The sequence below is a fragment of the Helicoverpa armigera genome, chromosome 10 (assembly GCF_030705265.1).
Source record: "Helicoverpa armigera isolate CAAS_96S chromosome 10, ASM3070526v1, whole genome shotgun sequence".
NCBI lineage: Eukaryota > Metazoa > Arthropoda > Insecta > Lepidoptera > Noctuidae > Helicoverpa > Helicoverpa armigera.
The window spans coordinates 11634254-11657107 of NC_087129.1; the positions used below are offsets into that span (position 1 = coordinate 11634254).

At 33.5% G+C, this 22854-nt stretch overlaps 1 protein-coding gene across 1 annotated transcript; it reads left to right on the forward strand.

The window, feature by feature from the left end:
- Positions 1–1920: 1920 nt before the first annotated feature.
- LOC110370982 (sensory neuron membrane protein 2) lies at positions 1921–22551 on the forward strand. The gene is made up of 11 exons (XM_021327023.3): positions 1921–2053; positions 3827–4027; positions 12908–13065; positions 15499–15643; positions 17381–17549; positions 18317–18408; positions 18643–18860; positions 19742–19867; positions 20162–20348; positions 20680–20805; positions 22320–22551. The coding sequence occupies exons 2-11, from the start codon at positions 3914–3916 to the stop codon at positions 22545–22547; spliced, it is 1563 nt and encodes a 520-aa protein (XP_021182698.3). The 5' UTR covers positions 1921–2053; positions 3827–3913; the 3' UTR covers positions 22548–22551.
- Positions 22552–22854: the final 303 nt, after the last annotated feature.

A 22854-nucleotide genomic window follows, 5' to 3' on the forward strand; every position in this document is an offset into this window, starting at 1 on the left:
TGACATGTTATCAGTAAAGTACTGTGGAACATGAAAATTGTTCATAGAACTTGTAATATCTTTTGCAATAATAAGTTATCTAACGTTAGATCATATCGAAGTTAATTATTGTTATGAATACAAAACTTTCATATTGATAAAAAATATGAAATTTTGTTAACCAGATACTTATCAACATAAAATACAAAACTTTCAGTTTGTGTTTTTTGGTATTCGTAAGCACTAACCGTTTAAACCTTGCTTACCGTTGTTAGAAGGATCATAGGTCACAACATACGAAACTTATGTCAAAAAATAATAGTGCTATAGTCGTACATGGTTGTACCAGAGAACTTAATACACAGGTACACCACGGTCATAGTTGCTCAAACACATTACCATAATCTAGATAATTTCTTACATTCCTTTGAAAAGTCTTAAAATAATTAAGTTATTTTCTTCAACACTTTTATCTTTATCTTCTAGTCTGTGTCGTCAACACTTTCTTCATGTGTGAATTTTAGTCGTCAAAGTCAAGCAAAATTATCCGCTCTTCAACGTCGCCGTTGTCGAAATTGGAAACCTTTAGCCTTAGCATCACTTGAAACTGCATCATATATCTAACCACAACATATAAAGTACACAATAGACTCTTAAGTACCCTAAAGGTTTAAAGATTTCTCTGTCGTGAGCCAGAAGTAGTCTCAAGACGAAATCCCTTGTCTAAACTAACCTTAAATAGAGCTTTCGAGAGTTTTACCGTCACGATTGCAGGAAAATGCACAAAGAAAGAACTCGTCAATAGTAGACGTAGGTACTCCATTTCTTTTTCAGAAACTGCAAAGCGCCATAGCATTTTAGATTTCGGATTGGCGTGATATCGAGAGTTCATTTTTTGAACGAGAAACTTGTAGGTATGTGTGAAAAATCATTTTCTTTAATTAATGTGACACCCACGTCATATAGTTACAATTTGAATATTTTATTGGAATAAAAAACAGTTAGTACTTACTGAATTTCGTAATAGAAAAGTACAACTTTAAATGCCTAATGACGCAAGGGAATACACCTGACCTCAGACAATCGATGACTTTAATCTTATTGAGGAAAATGCGCTTTATTAATTTTATCGTGAACATGACATTTCAACTCCTATTTATCTAAAATACGATCGGTCACGATACTTTTTTATCTAAATGACAACATTTTCCCTCGAGGATAATTAGATTTTCGTATAGCTTTTGCCTGATATTTTTAGTTTCCAAATGAAAAATATATTTTTATGATGAAGATTTTATTTATTTTTATCAAAAAAGATTTATGTTATTTTGCTGTCAGTAAAACTGTCTACGCTAAGTTTTTAGTGAAGGTAATCTATTAATTTAAGTTCGTATTAGTATACACATTTCTCATCATCATTATCATCATCATCCTGCCCTTATTCCAATTATATTTGGTGTCGCCCCAGCTAATTTTCTCCATTCATAATCTTCTATGTGCCATCATCTCACAAGTAGGTAGGTAGGTAACATATTTTTCTAGCCATATCGACAAGCATATTGTCTCTCATGAGCCAAATTGTTCCATAATATACGTTACCGTTGTCAATTTATTCAGCTTTAATTTACATCAATGCGTTGTACATTACATTAAAGGTATATTAAATCTTTGAAGCACACAAAACTTTTGAAAATGATACATATCAATCAGATTGCCGGTAAAATATTTTAATATTACATTAAAATATTCAGCAATCAGCAAATAGGACTCATTAAATATAGCATCATATTTTTTAATGTCACCAACGGGGAAGCGCTTAAACAAAATACCACGATAAAAAAGAGTCAATTATTCGGTAAAATATCCCAAACGAGTGGGAATTATTCGAACAATATCCATTACAGGTACAACACTAATAATGTTTGCATGTGTGTGTTTGCAATTACGTGTGACAATGGCGTGACTGGCGTGTGTAGGTAACTCAGTGTTCGTACGATATTGTGTGGTCCAAACGTCTTTTATTTGTAAATCGTGTTTCTATTGGACATGTGCTGTGTTTTGTGATGAGATAAAAGTATCTAAAATTTTAATATATAATAACATAGAAAAAAAACAAAATCCACAAGTTTAATATTTTTTCTTAATTTTTTTTTATAATTTAACAAATAATTAATCTAATAAGGAAGCATATTAAATCGTAATATGTTTACATTTTTAATTAATACGTATTAAGTAATGCAAACATATCAACGAATATTTTTCGCATTTTTTCACAATAATTAAATTATCATACAATGTGTTAATAAAAAAATATAATCACTTCAATGGACAACAAACTTGTAAACTTGGTACAAATAATAAAAATAAAAAACATAATTATCTTAAAACTAGTTGTCATAAGAATAATCTTTTTTTCCAAAAATTCAAACTGAAACCAGTTCCCAAATTAACTAGCAAATGTTTTTTTCCATTATCATTGAAATAGCGTGTGTTACTACAATAACAATTTCACACGTGCATGACACCTGATCTTCGGAAAAATACACTAATAAATATAATATTTATTTTTATTGTCTATACTCTATTAAGTTAAAACAAGATAAAACTGAAAACTATTCTTGTAATAAAAAAGCTAAAAACTAAAAAAATATTACATTATAGATTTATTTACCTTTGAAAGGAAAATTGCCTTAAAAACAAATTAATGTCGAAAAAGGCAGGTATATTAAAAGCCAAAGTTCACCATCAACATAAACTTCAGTTTTCTCAAAACACCTGAATAATACTATAAACTGTTTCCAGTTCAACTGTCAAAGTAAACGGTTCCTTTAAGAAAAACTGAAGTTTAGGTATGTTGTCGGTGAACTTGGGTCCTAATAGAACGTTAGAACTATGTTTGTATATTTAATGGAAAAAGAATAAATGAGGAATATTTTAACTAGAGAGAGATAATAGAAATAGCTTTGTAAGTAATGAATAGGATGTCTTACTTAATTGTTTCCATTATTATTTACTGTCGTGTACGTACCTACATTTTTGAGTTAAACTGCCTTCAAATCGTGAATGATGATGGGTCAAAATTTCCATATTGCAAGGCAAAGTTGACTAGTCTTAGATAAGAGATAAGTCAACACTTAAGTATAAGATTCATACAAATATTTTTTTTTTAATTATGTAGGTTTTTTCAATTTAGAGATGCAGAGCCACTTGTTTTATACTTTCTTATTTATTATCAAGATTCAGAGTCTTAAGTAACCTTTTAATTTTATCTTTACTATTTTTATTGAATGGGGATTTTATAAATAAATTTATAACTAATTTAATTTAACAAATTTATAACTAAATTATTATTTGATTAAATAAAACATTGTTAAAACACGTCTGGATAAAATTTGCTACATTACACTTCAGAAAATAATTTATAGTGTTGTTACTTTATTACTGTACAAACCGTAAAAAATAATATTTTATCAGTACGCAAAGTTATGTTAAAATAGCAATACGTGCACTATCGGTAAAGAAAAACGGGACTATTGTACACCCATTTTTTAGTTTAACGTTAGCATCAATATTTACACTACAATCAAATAATGTTTCATAGAAACAACATGTTTCAATAAAATAAAAACCAAACAAAAATAAGTCGATACAAAATTCAAACACTAACAAAAAATCGCATTAAAACCTTACTTACCTAAATTGACCAAATCGATGACCTAAATCACTTTAATGTCACCCTGTTTAAAATCAAAAACCTGATCCCTTATACAATAATAAAAAAATATTATAAAAAAAAACTGGTCATGAGGAAAACTGCGTGCAAACAATAATTCCTTTACAATTATAGTTCGAGTGTTGACACAGACGGACTTATGTCGCGCCGATAAACAAATTTAACAGAAAAGTGTAAAAAGTGTTAAAAATTAGTGTAAAAATGTTGGGGAAACACTCGAAAATATTCTTCGGTGTGTCCATGATTTTCTTGGTGATCGCCATTGTACTGGCTTCCTGGGGTTTTCAGAAAGTTGTTAATAAACAAATACAGAAAGTGAGTTTTATCCATATCTATTTATTTTGGTGTGGTGTGTTGTTTTGGGTTTTGGTATTCTGGAATATTTCTATAAATAAGCATCTTTATCGAGAAGGAATAATATGTAAGTAGATCTTCAATATGCTTTCGCTTCAATTTTGTGCTAATCAAAATTAACACTTGTGCCTCTATTTTTAAGATTTCTTTTACAAAAAGCTTCTGGGCGCCTACAGGCTCCTTATCATTCATTGAAACATTAACAACTTCACAACCATTTCAACGAAATAATCGTCTAAACACCTTGTTATACTATTATAACTGATTACAACCTTTTAGGAACAGCTACAAGAACCATATTTTCTTATGATTTATATATTTTTTATACCAGCTAGGTATCAAATACTCGTGTATTTATATGGGTAAAATCTCTATATCCTTATCCTTTTATCAATGAAGAGGAAATTATTTTTGTTTGTACCCTAAAGGCTCCAAAACTATTGAACCGATTTGAGAAATTCTTTCACTTTTAGAAAGCTACGCTATTCCCGAGTCACATAGGCTATATTTTACCCTAGTACGAGCAGAATTTCTCATTAGCCGCCGATGAAACCACAGGAAAACGACTAGTCATATGAAATTGCATAATAACAATACACATATGTTACATATTTTAACAGTATTTCAATTGAACAGTTGCGTGGTGAATAGAGTTGTAAAATAAACAGTTCATAATAAAACAATAGTATAGTATAAACAGTTGCCAGTTTATGTATTTTCTTTTATATGTAGAATTATACAAAACCTTACTTGAATTCGGGATGGTACGAAATAATGCCCCAGGTTTAAGTTGCATTGTGAACTTACAAAATAGTGCAACTTACAGCAACCAAAGAAAAGCCTTTAATACCTAATAGTGTAAATACAACTAGTTTATGGTCTGAGTTTAGAGGATTTTACAGTAATTTATATCTTTCAGGGATAATGAACTGCTGCGGTTGTAAAGAGATTTACATGGGGTTGAAGTAAAATACCTTAAAAAGTTCTTAGTGACACAAAAATCTAATTTTACCAATTTGTCCAACAACAGTGGTGCTTTCAATGCTTAGGTAATGACATTGAACTTTTTTTTTTGTAGATTCACGCTAAAAAACTTTATTGCCACTTCCTAGATTCCCATGATTATGCAAAGAGTATAATTAATTTAAGGTATATTAAATAACTTCCAATTGATTGTGAATTTAATTGTCATAGCTAAGACGTGTGAGAAAAAACTTAAATTACCTCTTTTGGTAAGAATTTAAGTAAGTAGGTAATAATCGGCAATAAAAATGCTAATTTATATTTTAAAGACAATAATGAATTATAACAATTCTTAACAAATATTTTTTTTATTTATTCTACGTTAAAAATTACAACTTTTACTCAAATAACAGTGATAATCAGATTTTAAGACAGTTTAATTGATCATGACAAAAACGATAGGTACCACTAATATTCATCCTAACAAAAAGTAGACCATAACGTACCTCGGATTTTAGACTATCTTCCAACTTCATTTAAATCAATTTAGTAGTTTTTGCGTGAAAGCGCACTAGGCTGACGGAGTTACTCTCACATTTATAATGGTGAGGATTGTTAGAATACCTACTTACTACCTACTAATTTTTACCTAGATATCAAACTTATCAATTGTGGAAGCAATAAAATAGCAGCAAAACACCGGCTCGACCAAATTCTAAGAAACAAACCTGCTAAGAGCTACTCGGTAAATAGATTTCATAGAAATCTTATAATGAAGGAAAAACCAACTTTTTTAACCCAAACAAACTAAAGTTCATCGTTCAAAGTCCAATAAAGAGTTTTTATAACCATCTAACTGGTTCCCGGAGTTCTCACTTATTTATAACTTAGAACTTTACTTACTAAGATAAAAATAGCCCATGTACTTTCCCAGGAACTAAACTATCCGTGTACATACTGTTACAGCCTTTTTATCGTCCCACTGCTGGGCACAGGCCTCCTTTCACACGGAGAAGGATTGAGCATTAATCACCACGCTTGCTCACTGCGGGTTGGTGATTTCAGGCTATATAGTCCAGGTTTCCTCAAGATGTTTTCCTTCACCGTTTTATCATACATAATATATTATATTATACATACTAATTTTATTTCAATGGCTTCGGTAGTATTAGCGTGAAAGCATGGACAAAAAGACAGAAACTATTGCGTTTATGATACCTACATAGGTAAGGATAGATATACTTAACTAGTTTTAATACAAAATGACGCTTGTAGACCAAGTAAAATCCCAGTGACGTGATCTTATATAAATAATGAACTTGAATACATTATACACTACTTACTTACTAGTTGATATTATTATTTGCATTGGAAATGAGGGACCTGATAAAAAGCGTAAACAACATTTTTTTCTTTGGTTTACAGCAAGTAAGTAACCGATATTTATCCAGAGCAATAGACAATACATACTATTATTAATTTCATCTGTCTTTTGCACTATTTGGTACAGTTCTGGCCAAACTCCATTGCGATACGCAATTTACTTCCAATCAATTCCGCTCTCAAGCATACCCACTGACCCAATTTTGCGGATATACGCCGTTCTTCACCTTCGCACCTCTCAGCCACCCCCTGATAAACTGTGGTAGTTCTGAGCAACTTCTCGAGCGATGTTCTGAGTTTGGCGAGAACTGATCCCATAAATACACCAAGACAAGACAAAGAGACATTTACGTTGGTTGGTTATTTTATAAATAAACATTTCTCTCGCTTTTTCCTTTCTCCTATATAAATATCGCGTAGGTTCGTAGTAGGCAGTCAACAAAGATTAAATATATGATGCACGGGATCAGTTCTAACCACAAAAACCACAAAAGATAATAAAATCTGGACGCCAAAGTAACATTGCACATTGCGCGTCAATAAAATAATTTAGAAATCTGTAAATCAGTTTACAATTTAAGTATACTAAGTAGTTTTATTGCATGCTCGATTAACTAAAGAAATTAAGTATATAAAGATATACCCATTATTTACTATGGAGCTAGTAGATATCCTTGAACAAGTGGAATCCTCCGACCAGCGATCTTGACGTAAAGGATGGTTCATACAAAAGAAAAAAATATTGCAAGTTGACCTATATGGCAGTGCGTCAAAACTAAAAAAGGAAAATAAGTCTAAAGATGGGATTTTTGCCCCATTTCCATTTGTTTACTTTTTCTTGTTCAAAATCTTATAGTGCAAAGATTGCACGGAAAATCACTATAGGTACCTAATACTTTTTCTGACCTTATTGCACCTAATTCCTCTAAGCCAGTAGACTTGCATACACCTCGTCAAACCATTTACTCTTAACATTGATTTTCACAATGAACCACCACAGATTACGTAATAGTTATTGAACTACCATTAAATATGCTCTCATTTTCTTATGTTGGTCCTCAACCTTTAGTTAGGTAAACTAAACAATTAGAAATGTTGCAATAACAACAAGAATATTTATCATAAACAGTGTAAACGCCACTCAACGGTCAATACAGTGCATGTCCATAAATGTGTATCACTCGCCTAGAAGTATTTTCCTCATTGTAAAGGTTTTTATTAGATGAGTACTTAGCTTTAACTGGCTGTTTCCCGCTATTTCATTCACTTCTTGTTCTTATGTCCTTGTCCAGTTTATCGTAAATCAAATTATTTTTATTTTTTACTCCTTTATTTCAGGCAAATGGGCCCTCATTTTATTATTTCAAATTGTGTATATTTTACTCTGAATACTGTCAGTTAATTTATTTTAGCTAGCACATTTATTTATTATATTACTTATGTTATCCGCACTTACGTTTCAACGCCTGAATCATATTTGTTGGCAGAAAGCAGATTTGTCTAAAAGCGCTGTCAATTATTAGGCGTAAAATCACATGAAAATCACTTACGATATTCGTATAAAAATAATACGTAACAGTTCTTTACGTCTGTCATTTACATTTCGATAATAACTGTTTCAATGTAATGTTCGGGTATGTTACATTTTATAAATGAAAAAGTATTACTTTCACAAAAAAATTGCCACTCTTTATAAAGACGTGCGTGTTTGATATTACAATTAGATATCTCTTGAATATGTTCGTTTGTTAGATCTGGGTGTTATTAAGTTTTACTAAAATAAATTAGGCAAATTACCTGTACCGAATATTGTTTGAACAACATGAACAACAGTTAAACAATAAAAAAAAACAAGTATATATGTCAAACTCGTCAAAATTAAACAATGAAGGTAAATAAACTTCAACATGACACAAACCTGACGTAAACAATTTCCCACAATTTTTTGCTTCTGATAATGATAGCCAAGTAAAGGATTAAACAATTATGTTTAACAATATGAACCGTTGTTCCAAGTGGTCTTGTCAATAGACATGTTTGAACCTAAGACCCTTCGGTTGACAGCTAACGGTCTATTGTTATTCTGTAAATGAGTAATGGGACATTTTCTTATCGTTTACATTGCATTTCCACATAATCTTGACATCATCGTCGTAGCTTGTAATCTATAGGTACTAACATAAAGAGTTTTTTTTATTTATTTTTATCCCAAAGGCTCCGAAAGTACTGAACCAATTTGAAAAATCCTTTCAAATTGGTTCAAATAAAGCAAACTATTCAGGTTTATAATATTAGTACATGAAAGCGAAAGTATTGAAAATCCCTAATTTTTGCCTTTACAATTACCTAAGAAACAATAATTTTATAATCTAGTAGGTACTTACTAAGAGTCTTTCATTAGTGAATGTGCCTTTATTTATAGGCTTAGTCAGAGACTTTAATTATATTCATTAAATAAGGGAAACGGCAGCTGTCTGAAAAAGAAAGCAAGATTAATTACCATACATTTTTTTGGCTTGATCATCGCTATATTGTATATATCGCTTTAGAAATACGAAGTCAAATACGTAAGTTAAGTATACCTATTCAATTGTTTTTCACATGTAAATAATACGGTCATGAAATTGATTTCATAATTTCAATAAATCACAAGGTGGGAAACTCATAAAAATGATTGAGTGCCTGCTTAAAGAAAATTATTTCTTGGGTTACTATCAGATTCTTCTCTAAAAAAACTTCACGATATTTGACTTACACTTGCCTATCTTTCCTGTCCTGCATGTGTCTGTTACACAGTCTAGAACCACGCTGGCTACTTTTTATCCGATTGTGAAAAGTAGATCTCTTGGAATGGGGATGAACATCTAGTTTATTATAAAATCTCACCTACAATAATAACAAAGAACACAAACATAAATAATATCCATTGTTAAGTTACTGCTTAATAAATCTCTTTTAAAGACAACTTAAGTACGTAAGTAAGCTAGGTTCGTTGCTAACTACATAGCTACCTTTTCTATTTTGGACTTATTTAAGCACCCTTTGAACTATTAATCAATTAAAATACAAGCATCTAAAATTGCCATTTATTTTATTTAAACTTTTCAATAAGCCTTTATGTTATACCACTATCATGCAAAATCCAAACTATTATTTATTTCTTGCTGTAATTGTCCATAGCATGTTCAAAGACTCATAAAATAATCGATTTCAATGAAACAACTGCATCAGTATAATTTTGAAGAAAATATGTATTATGGTAAAAGGAAACAACGGGGAAAAGCCAGTTTGATAATAACCTGAATTACATTGATTTGTTTACAACCATTTCCAGTCTAACGGGTATCGGGTTGCCCGGGTAAATGAGGAAGTCAGATAGGCAGTCGCTTCTTGTAATGCCCAGTGCATTACTCAGCTGAATCCGGTTAGACTGGAAGCCGACCCCAACATGATTGGGAAAAAGGCTCGGAGGATGAGGATGTTTACAACCATTTATCGAAGCTACATCCGATTTACTTTTCAAATACTATAGTTATAATTCGTGGCCTTCACAGGACTTTTCCAATTACATAGCATATAAATTAAACATGGCAAATTCTACCACGAATCATTAAATTATAGTTGTCGCCCAATACATACATAGGAATATTATTGCTGTCGACAATATATCAATATTATTATGATTGACATTACATAAATGGCCGTTTTATTATGATTACTTGTGTTATGTATACTTAGAATAAATATTGGTAATGTAATAAGAGTCTCAGTGGATCATGAACATTTATGTCTCCTCAAATTCTTATGCGGTGAGCACCATTTAGCTATAACGATAACCGAACCATTTTCAGTTGTCAAATCGCCAATTTTGCAATGTTTTGTTATTTTTATATTTTAATGATGCAACTAATCCGCGGACATCAATGGCAAGCTTCTCGCCACTGTTCTTATGTTAGCCATATAATACAAAAACAACAGAATATCTAAAACTTCAAAATAAAATTGAGAAGGTTAGTGGGTCAACCATTAATTTCCACATTTGAATTCCCTATGTAAAATCTTCTATTATTAAACAAAAATATCAAGTACCCATATTCATATAAATGCAATCAGTCCTTTAAATAAAAACGGCTTTTTAAAGTGCCTGAAAAGCAATAAGCGTGGCAATAACTGAATTGCAGAATCATGCCAAGTTTATACAGCAGACTTGGCAAGTGCTTATTAAACAACTGTTCGATATTCCCTTGATAACTTGCCAGGCTTTGTGCCCTACATAAACTAAAGGTTTTTGCTCCATTTCTACTCTGAACAAGTTCAATAACTGCCATAAGATCTAGTTTATCATGATATAGTGACTGATATATAATAACACTAGCTTCTGCCAGCGGTTTCACCTGAAACCCGTGGAAACCTTTGCACTAACCCGGATAAATAGTTGCCTAATATACATATTATAATATAGAGGCCTTCCTCGATAAACGGGCTATCTAACACAAAGATAAATGTTCAAATCGGACCAGCACTTCCTGAAATTAGCGCGTTCAAACAAACTCCTCAGCTTAATAATATTAAGTATAGATTTTCAATAAGGCCGTAAGTAATCCGCTAGCTCCTCAGTTGCTTGCATAATAATTACGCTGTAATGTGAAATAATATCTATACTACGATAATGCATGCAAGTACGTATAGTATTTCGGCAGTTCTAAATCGCCCACGTAGAAGAAGTCACGGGCAGAAGCTAGTTTTCAATCGAGGAGATTGATGGAGCATAATAAATACAAACTTCTGCAAAGTCTTAGGGAATCAATAGAGTACTTATAGTAAATGCTCTACGCAGGCGGCGGGAAGTTTTCTAACGAGATCAAGCGACATAAGTACCTATGGGAAAATATGCTTGGAATGGTATTTTATACGCAAGTAAAAATATATGCCATGTTAAAAGAAATATTTCAAGTTTCTTTCAGATTCAATAACATTAAAGGCTTTTCTACATATACATGACATATGTATCTTAATATGACTATAATAATAGTTCTATCTAAAGCAAATGTCAAATGTTACCGAACTTTATGTTAAGGTTAACTGAAGGTACTTTTTTGTTACAAAACGTTAAAAAAAAACAGTTTTTATCTATATAACACAAATAAATAATAATAAATACTGTGTGATCTAATAACAAAGGCAAATAACCTGACTCAACGACCTTTTAGCAGTAAATTGTCAAAAATAAATATTGTCTTTGTTAATTGTTAATCAATTAACAGTTTTACCTAAGTCATTGTTTAAGAAAATTATGCATATTCAATTATGTACCTATTATTTATAACTACATGAAGATATTTTAAGTTCATTGAACCGTAACGGAAATTGGCATGTCTATTGTCAAAAATATTAATTTAATGTAAATATTTTGCCAGTAAGCAATCAAAATAAATTCAATGAATGGCAAAAAATTGCTACTTTTGTTGTGTTCATAAATCATAAAGTTTAACAATTTGCACTACTCATTTATCTGCTTTTATATTTTGCTTTAATTAACAAATTGTCGTCAGTTTTATGTTTGTTTTATAAGATATTCAACACTTCGATCCTTTTCTTGTCAATGATTTTATTGTTGCAACTTTTATTGACTTTATTCAATGAAGTTTTTTAAGATGTCATTGCACTATTAGACCTTCAGTTTTTTATAGCTTTTCTTGTATTACTGCTAAATAAGGTGAACAAAGTCTATTCAAAAGAACATTTAAGTTACAAATATTTTGTTTTATCTAACATGACTTTGGTATGAGTAGGCTAGTTGGTGATGAAAACCGTGTCTGCTATAATTACAACACAGAATCAAAGATACATTGCAATCGATATGCCGCAATAGTACTTCACTACCTCTAATTACACAGGCATTTTATGGCTGGTATTCTAGAACAATACTTCGATAAGTAGGTACTGATCTTATCACGAGCATGCCTAGTCAAGATCAGCGATCCAGTTTCTTAGTAGGATACGACCTTGCCCTTTAAATTGAAGTAAAACAGCCAGCCTTCGCATGACGATATATTTCTGCATTTTTATTTTCAATACAGGATAGATATTTACGTATAGATACATAGGTATATATATTAAATTAAGACCTATCTTGGTTTTACACGAGAATATACTGCACACATACCTAAAGCTTCCTCATACATCCCTACATCAATGGGGCAAACTGCACAATTTTTTATGCTTTTAATGTTTTCCAATAGGTTTTTTTAAATATTATTCTAGCTCTACCAGCCACGATACGTCGTAATTACGCCGCGTACACAGATAAAAAGAAGCCTATAGCCTGCTTCATACCTGCCTTTTAAGACTGAAATATTTTTTCAAATCGCCCTGATAGTTCTTGAGTTTAGCCTTATAATGTTAGTGTAGATTTCGTAAAAAAAGTAAACTGTAAAAAAACTTATAACTTTACATAACATATATCTATTACTTATTTGTATGTTTTGCTTCCAGAATGTTCAGTTATCGAACGATTCCAAGATGTTCGATAGATGGGTGAAGCTGCCCATACCGCTGGACTTCAAAGTCTACGTGTTCAACGTGACCAACGTGGAGGAGGTCAACCGGGGGGAGAAACCTATACTTAAGGAGATTGGGCCTTATGTTTATAAGTAAGTGCTTATTTAATGTATTTTAATAGACCAGATATTTCTTTTAATGCAAAAAATAATGCTTAACTCTTTCAATTCAAGAAAAAAAGCTTGCAGGCCTTTAGGCAAAGATATTCTTAATGAGTTGGTAAATTAAGATAAGCCCTGTCAAGCTTAACAGTCTATAAATAAATTAACTTTTCTATCCTTTCGTTTTGTGATCAATACACAAAACATTTACCTCAAACTAATGTACATGTTTTGTGCTAATGCATACTAATAATACATACTATTTTTAATAAAAAAAAGTACTTAATGTTCTTCTAAATAAACTCTTATAGAGGTGCCCTTAGCGACTCTTGATAAATATTGATTTGGTTTTCTACAGTTAATACTAGATCACATTTCTGTCTTCGAATTCTTTGTGACATGTTTTCGATTGTAAAATAAAACAAATATACACATGAATCATAATTTATTATGGCATAGAAAGAAACTCTATAATTTGTGTTTTACTGAAAACCAGTGAAATGAAGAAAAATCAGCGAAACAAGTTTACCTAATTATTAAAAAGAGGGAAATTATATGCTTTCTTGTTCTAATGTTGGGAACATTTCTTCTTTCATTTGTTTTACAATTATCTTCAATAATAGACGTACTACTTTCACAGCAATTGTTCACTATGACACAAAAATTCGCATGTGAAAACCATTCTATATTATTTTAGTATTTCATTGAATTCCATTCCATAGTACCTATTGACAATATTATTAAAAGCTCCCCTAATTTTCTATGTTAAAAGCTTACAAAACTCCTGACCTTTATTTGAATCGTTTTTATGTTCATTGTAGACAATTTCAATGAACATTTTACTTAAATTACCCTTACATTTGTAATACCACCCCATTTACAATAGAATACCCTTGAAAATACTTGAAAAGGCTGAGGAGCAGATGTTTACGTATTTGCCGGTTTGAAGAAATCAAAATGTTAACGGCTATATTTCCAAGAAAATCCATTTAGAATATGCCTACCTTACAAGGATATCTTGACTTTGCACCTTTTGAGAGAATCTTGGTGTCTTGAATTAGCTCGAATACAACTTATAGTTTACCTTCTCCTCAAGGAAAATTATCTACGCAGGCAAAAAACTCGACAGCAGAATTTTATTTGTAACTAATGATGATGATGATCCCAGGTGTTCAAATACTAACCTAATTCGATTTAAGGATAAATTCATCTTCAATTTAAATTCACATAAAGCTGATATTGTTTTCCACTCTTTTATAGTCCACCATTATTAAACCAATCACCGGCGGTACCTATCATCCTAGGCAGTGGCGGATTAAGAGTATCCGAGGCCCTAAGCACAGAGCCTGTGTAGACCCCCTATTACTTAAATGGAAATAGAAGGTTGAAGAAATTGGCCGAGCGAAGCGAGCGTGATGCACACGTAGTTTCAAATGCGCGAGCGAAGCGAGCGCGAAATTTTTTTCGGACTCGTACGGAGGTAAAATTTATCCCAAACGTACTTAATTTTTTGTTTGTTGACAAATGCAAAAACGAAGGCACATAGTTTCTGAATACGCGAGCGAAGCGAGCGCGAAATTTTAATTATTTTTATTATAGACTCAGAACCAAAATTACGTACAATGTAGCCCAAACGTACTTAACTTTTAATTTGTTGACAAATTTTTGAAAACGCGAGCGAAGCGAGCGGGAAATCTTGATTATGTTTTAAGACTCAGAACTAAAATTTCGTAAAAGGGCTACTTTTCAAACCTTCATTTCTTTCTGTTGGACAAGTAAGATGGATAACGTAAGATCGATAACAACGTCCGCGGACTTAACCGGTGGTCCGCGGACCACTTGGCATGCCTTCAGGCACCACCAGCCAACCACCACCAGGACCACTGATCTAAAGCATCCAAAAATTTCGGATATGTTTGTTATATTGCACTCGTAGTTACAGCGTGAGCTTCCCAACGACTGTACGATAGCGACTTCGGAACGCTATCGTTGCCTATTAATTCTTTGCCCAACGATGAGCAGAAGCCGAAAAAAAATTGTATAACAACTGCACAATTGAAAAAAAAAAATCACTGCGATCCTACAACAATCAACAGCACTGCGACCAATCAAGTTTAGAGGCGGGGGTGTATGAAGGGTCACTCCCGAACTGCTCGCGCCTTGTGATTTCGGATATATTGTGGATGAATCTCGATAAAATGTAGGTATAAAATGAAACGCCAGCAGAGGATGGAGGCCCCTGGAGAACAGGGGCCCCAAGCACGTGCTTGTTGTGCTTATAGGGTTAATCCGCCACTGATCCTAGGTCATCCTTTTTCCTTTTCACCGTCATCATTTTCCATTGTCAAACATACATATCCATCCTCTATTTCCCTTTACTTACAAAATATTTTACCAATAACACAATTTCTCCCATCTTTTCAGACAGTACCGAGAGAAAACAATCCTAGTTTACGGCCCTAATGACACAATCAAGTATATGCTGAAGAAACACTTCGAGTTTGACCCCGAAGCTTCTGGAAGCCTCACGGAAGATGATGAACTTACTGTTGTACACTTCTCTTACTTGGTAAGGATCTATATCATTAATACTGTAATATTTTTGTCGTGGGGTCTGCAAAACATGACCTTCGTGGAATGATTTCGTCTTGGATACTTATCATCGTCTCCAGGCAGAGCAAACTGTCTTCTTTTTCCATAACTCGATATTTGATGTCATGTCACAAGTAACGTGCCTATCTTTTGATGTTAAAGGCAATTTACAAAATTAGCAATTCACGGAGATTCATAAACTATAACTTCTTTTTAATAAAAACAAGCGAGCAAAAAATTTGGCCTTCTTAAAAACAACGAGCATTCCATTATTGAATCTTCTTGCTTTATAATATTGTTAGGCTCTAAACCTAAAGTAACTTTAACCACTGAATAATTTACACTATATAGTTCATATTTTATAATTAAAAACTTGATGCTTTTTTCCAGAGTTTTCTCGTAAATATTGAAGTGTAGACTAATTTCGTAACACATTGCAATTCTTAAACAATGAACAATAGGCTATACAATATAACTTTGCGCTAATTTATAGCTGCCGAGCATGCAAAACTTTTTAATATGATCAGCTAATACATCAATTATTGTAATGTTAAAAATAAGTCAAGCAAGAAACCATAGGTACAAAATTATTTAACAAAACATTTGAACGTCAGTTAGTTTACTATGTACCTACAACGAATATTATACACAAATATTGGTTCAAAACAATGCACTGTTCAACAATTAACTTTCAGTTTACTCATCTTCAGAGTCAAATAAAAACCTTATGTGATGGTATAGCTTACCTACTTCTCATAAAAAGGCAAAAAAATATTTATTTTGGTCCATTAAAATCGGCTACTACGCGACACTGAAACTACCTTGTTATTACAAGGTTATCAAATAACTGATTGTTTGAGAAGCCCCTATTTCGTGGGTAGTTTCTTAAAAGGAAGGACAATGAACCGGATTTTCTTTCTAGGGGTTAATGTCCATCTCCACAACAAGTCCTTTAGAAATATCTGTCCTAAATATCTTCGAAATATGTTTAGCTAAGCTAATATAATCAGAGCTGATGAGATGAAAGGTATATTTGATCAACTTCAAAAAGCGTTTTTTACCTAATGTATGTATAGATTTTATTCATAAGGTCAAATTAATCTTAGGTCGATGTCCATGACTGGGCATTGCAGATCAAAAACAAAGAAATAAAAATGTAAGAAGACAGAACTTGTTCTTTGCACGTGTGAATTGAAGTTTTGTTTTCCTCAAAAAAACTTCTTTGGTTTATAATACCTACTTGTTTAAAAGACACACACACGTGACTGAAAGTTTGCTGCGATTTGAGCAAAGGGAGTTTTATTTAAAGTTCTTAATAGCAGTCTGTCTGGAGTCTGTAGGTATTTATGCCCAAAGGCTATTAGCTCGATCTCTACTTTGTAAGATAAACTTTAACTTGCGAGTTGTGCGTAACTATGTACTTCTATTGTCCCTATGGGTAAGAAGGGTTGATAGGAAGATAGGTACCTGGTACATGTACTATTACTAAATAACAAAAGCTGTCGAATATATGAACTGTGTGAAGAGTTAAAGCAACTATTGATGACAAAGGTGCTCATTACCAGTATTTTGTCTCTCTGGCAGGAAGCTAGAAATTAGATAACATAATTTAATTATACTCACATTACTCTTCTCTCTAAATAAACCTCAAATTAACATCCATAGATGAAGATATCGGTAGTATCAAAAGCTAACAATATTGTTCTTCTTCCAGGCAGCCTTATTAACAGTCCACGACATGATGCCCAGTTTAGTGGCGATAGTGAACAAAGCGTTGGAGCAGCTGTTCCCGAGCCTGGACGACGCCTTCCTGAGGGTCAAAGTGAGGGACCTGTTCTTCGACGGCATCTACCTCAGCTGTGATGGTGATAATTCTGCTTTAGGTAAGGAAAACAACCCTGAGATGTATTCTTTTATCGGGCTTCGTAGGGATTGTTGATCGCAAGTGTTGTGATAAGAAGCCACCATAAATAAATGCATCTTCTGGTATACTCGCTTTGCGCAAACAGTAACTATACGAATGAAAATTTCAAAAATGTTCGCTAAAATCGCAATGTGATAAGATGTACTTACAAGCAGTGGAGTCGCGCTGACATATTTTTAGAGCATTTTTGTGGAAACTCGCCATTTCAGTCACAACGACACTGACAAATGCTTACGCCGTTTTTATCAAAAGCTAGTAGTAGTTTTGGTTTCCCTTTCAAAGAACTTTCTTCGATTGAGACACTATCTAGGCAAAGTGAGCTGATTCGGATTCAGTATCGTTTCTAACCAAAGTTCTTATCATACAAACGTCTGCGAATAGAATCAGATTCAGAATATCCTGGACTCCCAAAACTTTTCATATCTGAATAAAATGTTTAGAAAGTAGTTTTGACGGTCCTAGGATATGTAACGAAGAAACTGAATTCAAAAGATACTTTTTGAGGTCCAAATTACCATTTAAATTGAGAGTTCACTTGTAAAGATCCAAAGAAACCAGTGAAAAGCGTATTAGGCCAATTGGGTTACACCAAAAAATATGTTGGTACCTTAGGTAAAGTCGAAGGCTTTTCAAATTGAACGCGCTATTGAAAACGGTAGGTAGACCTCAAGGCTGAAAAACTTTTGAGTTTTCTATACATTATTGAAAGTCGCCATTTCTTTACAGGACTTGTTTGTGGGAAAATTAGATCAGAGATGCCTCCGACTATGCGACAAGCTGAAGGATCAAATGGATTTTATTTCTCCATGTTCTCTCATGTATGTATTACTAGCACATAGTATTTTTTTTTTAAATAGTTTGGAGAGTGCTTCTCATTTCCATTTTTATAATTCAAGTATTTCAAAGTTCTTACGAATCTACAAACTAGTTGCACTTCTAAAATCACTTTTGGAGTAGCAACTTGGAACGTCTTTTGCCAAACAATGTGAAAACTTCCTTAGTAGTCCTCAAATCTCAAAAAATAACCCAGCTACCTTTTTTTCAAATTCCAGATGAACCGCTCAGAAAGCGGTCCCTACGAGATGATACGCGGCCGAGACAACGTCTACGAGCTCGGCAACATCGTCTCCTACAAGGGTCAGGAGAACATGCCCATGTGGGGAGACAAGTACTGCGGACAGATCAACGGCTCCGACTCTTCTATATTTCCTCCGATCAATGAGAACAATGTGCCCAAGAAGATTTATACTTTTGAGCCCGATATTTGCAGGTAAATAGAAAAACGTGGCTTGCTTCTATGGGAAGGACCTTAAAGTTTATTTTTACAATGTTTTTTATGAGTGGTGTAATGAATGTGCCGAGTCTATTTCGTTTCTACATATATAATTGCTCTTTCTAAAAGGAAATCGTATATTTGTTAAATGCCAAGTTTTTCTACTTCCATTTAAAAATAATCGACTGCTTCTTTGTGCACCAATCTCTGTACTAAAATCCTGAATTATACGACACCCTAGAGTAATACACAAAGCTCTCGGTAACAATTCCGGACTTATCCTAACAAAACCTCATCGGTATATTATTGTAGATATAAGTACGCTGTAACTAGAAATGAGGATATCCGGTTTCTGCGGGTCGCCATATTTCCAGAGTTCACGAAGGATCCTTTTGTACAAAACATATTATTATCATGTGAATATAAGTAGAAACCTTTCTCTTTTAGCTGTCTATATCAAACGACCCTATTACAATAGTTGTATTAGATTACCTACCTCCTATTGAGACTGTATTGTAGATGAATTGTTTAGGACTTCCGATCCTTTATGAATCTTGAAAATGATTTATAGATACGATTGAAGTCAAAGGAGTATCTTGGCAAGAAATCGTGATTCATTTTTGATGTCACTTCTTTTAAATGGGCCGGAATAGTCTTCGATTCTTAGTTGTTTGATTTGACGATGAATATCTAAGCAACTTGTTCCAGTTTTTTGAACGGAAGGCATAACATCTTTTGGCTTACCTTGACAACATAAAAACGTGTCGTCTTATGTCCTCAAATCGCTCCTTCCAATTCAAAAATAACTGCAGACAATTTGCGAACCTCAAATGGTTTGTTGTAGTGCCAATAATATTATACCATCTTTAACTTTACAGGTCCGTTTACGCCGATCTGGTCGACAAGCGGGAGTTATTCAACATTAGCACGTATTACTACGAGATCTCTGAGTCTGCGTTTGCAGCGAAAAGCGCTAACCCTAATAATAGGTGTTTTTGTAAAAAGTAAGTATCCTCACCATTACCTATATTTTGTCTTAACTGTTTCCCGTAACCGGACAAAATATGGAGTATTTTGGTCGGGGAATCCCCGACGGGAATAACAAAATATCAGAACAAAAGAATTACCTAGACACAGGGTTCAGTAGTTTCTGAATCTTTGTGGTGACAACAAACTAGCATAATATGTGTCAAGTGCTGGATATTGCTAGAAACTGTTTTTTTAGTCGACACCATATTGCTAAAAATTAATGAGCAATATATCGAGGATCGTTTCATATCATTGATTCCATCTCTCAGGAACTGGAGCGCAAACCACGACGGCTGCCTCCTCATGGGTCTGCTGAACCTCATGCCGTGTCAAGGAGCTCCCGCCATCGCCTCTCTACCTCACTTCTACCTCGGCTCCGAAGAACTGCTGGACTACTTCCAGTCAGGAGTCCAGCCTGACAAGGAGAAGCATAATACTTACGTTTATATGGATCCTGTAAGTTAATTTATAACGGTTTAGAAGTTTGGTCGCGATTCGGTAGATGGCGTTAGTAGTTGTGCACATAGCCGCTTCTTCTATAAATTGCAACGGTTATTTATTAAACATCATTTTAATCAGTCTTTCATAAAACGGCGTAAGTAGAGAAAGCTCATTTATATATTTTCCAAAAGGATTTATATGCTTTTCTAAAATTGCAATCAAGCTTGAGTAAAAGCAACTGCCATCAGAGCTTTTTGGTAATTTACCCAATTGCGATAAACAAGATACAGACAGACAGAGCAAGATTTCGTTCGAAGTTCATGAAGTATTTTTCCCTCTTTTCCAGGTGACCGGAGTTGTCCTAAGTGGAGTAAAGCGCCTGCAGTTCAACATAGAGCTGCGTCAGATCGACACCATTCCTCAGTTGAAGAGCGTGCCCACTGGCTTGTTCCCTATGCTGTGGCTTGAAGAGGTAAGATGTTTTAGAACAAGTTTAGTAACTATACAAAATGGGCTGTCTTTGTTGGAAAATCTTAAGAAAACAGTTTTCATTACAGTAGGTAAATACTTGCTACTTTATCCTCCTCAGGTCTAGAGTTCAATTCCCTGGTGAGATAAAGCATTCCTGAGTTTTCTAATGTGAAATTCCAAGATCGTGAAGCCAGTTAGAAATATTATTAGCCGTAGTTCAATACATACATAACTTCAGGAATATATAGGTACCTACATAGTGTTGACTTTACACATAAAAAATATAACTATGGAAAGTTACCTATATTCATTCAAAGAGAACTGTTATCTGTTGTCATAAATAATCTGATTTATCTCTGGTTTATTTTAATCTTATCATCCACATGCTTTACATAAAACACTAACAGTATTCGCGCAATTTTTATATATTAGTCTGGAATTACCTACTATGGTTAAGCCCACCGGTTTCTTTCGAAACTTACATCGAATGGCCCTCATGCATTTTACTTTTACTCGATTCCGAAAAGGCGTAGCTCAAGTTTAATCGAAAGTACTCAAACTTCAAACTATCAAAGGTGAAAATAAAATAATAATACAATTTCTAGACTTCTAGAGATAGTTCTATAGTTTAACACGTTCAAACAAACGAACTTTTCATTAACATAAATGATCTGCCCCAGATCGTGGCGTATTGCCAAGATCGAAAGCATCCCATTCTTTGAAATCAGACGGATAGCAGATGTTTTTAAAGTAAAATATTGCTTCCATTTATAAAACAGGAGTCGGGTGCATTTGGGAAACCCGGCTTCGGTTTATTCTAAATAGGATTTCATTTCTCATGTTTTGTTAGGTAAGCGTGTTCGATCAAAAATAAGAGGGAAATAAATGAACGTTTTCAATTTCGTTGTGTATTAAAATCATCATAAAATGAGGTCACGTTTATTTTCCCAAAAATGTTATTACGTAGGACTAAAGTCCCATGCAATTAGAGAAAGCGCTCCCCCATCCCAACTGGGCGTAAAATATAGACTTAACCGATCTTCTATACTGATAAATAATTAGATTCATAGGTGTAAAAAATACCGAACTGCAATAGGTCCCAGATACTATTACGTAGGTACTGTGATGTTTATATAACTACGTAACACAATATTGTGTAATTTAATAAACATTCAGTGTCATTATTATCTCTGATATGCGTCAGACACACGTCAGTTATTTAGGTTTTTGGAAAACTTTGATCAACAGCAAATATTACCTACCTAGTAACTATCTTCCACCAGCAATTTCACCCGCGACCCGTGGAAACTATATCTCGCAACGGTATAAAAAGTAGCCTTCCTGTTAAATTGCCCTTTCATCGGGGAAGACTTTTTATCTGGGTACATAGAGTAGTTCCTACGAGACGTGGGTAACCTCGCAGAAGCGATGGGTGAAATCGCTAGTTGCAGCTGGTACCTTTTACTAATGTTAACAAATCAAATTTTCTAACACCACCCATTTTTATTATTTCAGGGCGCAACAATCCCCGAATCAATACAGCAAGAACTCCGGGACGCTCACAAACTCCTAAGCTACGTCGAAGTAGCCAAATGGTTCCTTTTAACAATAGCTATAATCGCCGTGATCGCCTCAGCGGTAGCTGTCGCGAGAGCCAACGCGCTCCTCTCGTGGCCACGCAATAGTAACTCCGTCAGCTTTATATTAGGGCCCAGTGTTACTCAGGTTAATAAAGGAAATTGATGGAGCATTTTGTTTTATTGCAATCTTTAAGATTGGACAGTTTTGCCTTTGTTGTCGTTTTATGAGTTTTTTGGAGGGTTGGAATATTCCATCCGTTTGGGTGTAAAGTATGAGAGAATTAATTATTTGAGTAAGTACTGCATAAAAAAGCCTTACCTTTCTGAGGTGACTGGGACATTATTAGATTACTAGGTGAAAATCTATCTTTTAGGATGGAGACTATAAAAAACAATTTACATAGATCGTAAGATACCTTTCATTGCAAGAATCTGAAATAAATCTATAAGGACCAAACGATTGGACTGGT

Bases quoted from the DNA above. Each gene is read 5' to 3' on its own strand.
- LOC110370982 (XM_021327023.3), top strand. From the start codon at position 3,914: ATGTTGGGGAAACACTCGAAAATATTCTTCGGTGTGTCCATGATTTTC. The intron at 15,644-17,380 runs GTAAGGATCTAT...TTCTTCTTCCAG, and splicing joins TTGTACACTTCTCTTACTTG to GCAGCCTTATTAACAGTCCA. The intron at 20,349-20,679 runs GTAAGTTAATTT...CCTCTTTTCCAG, and splicing joins CTTACGTTTATATGGATCCT to GTGACCGGAGTTGTCCTAAG.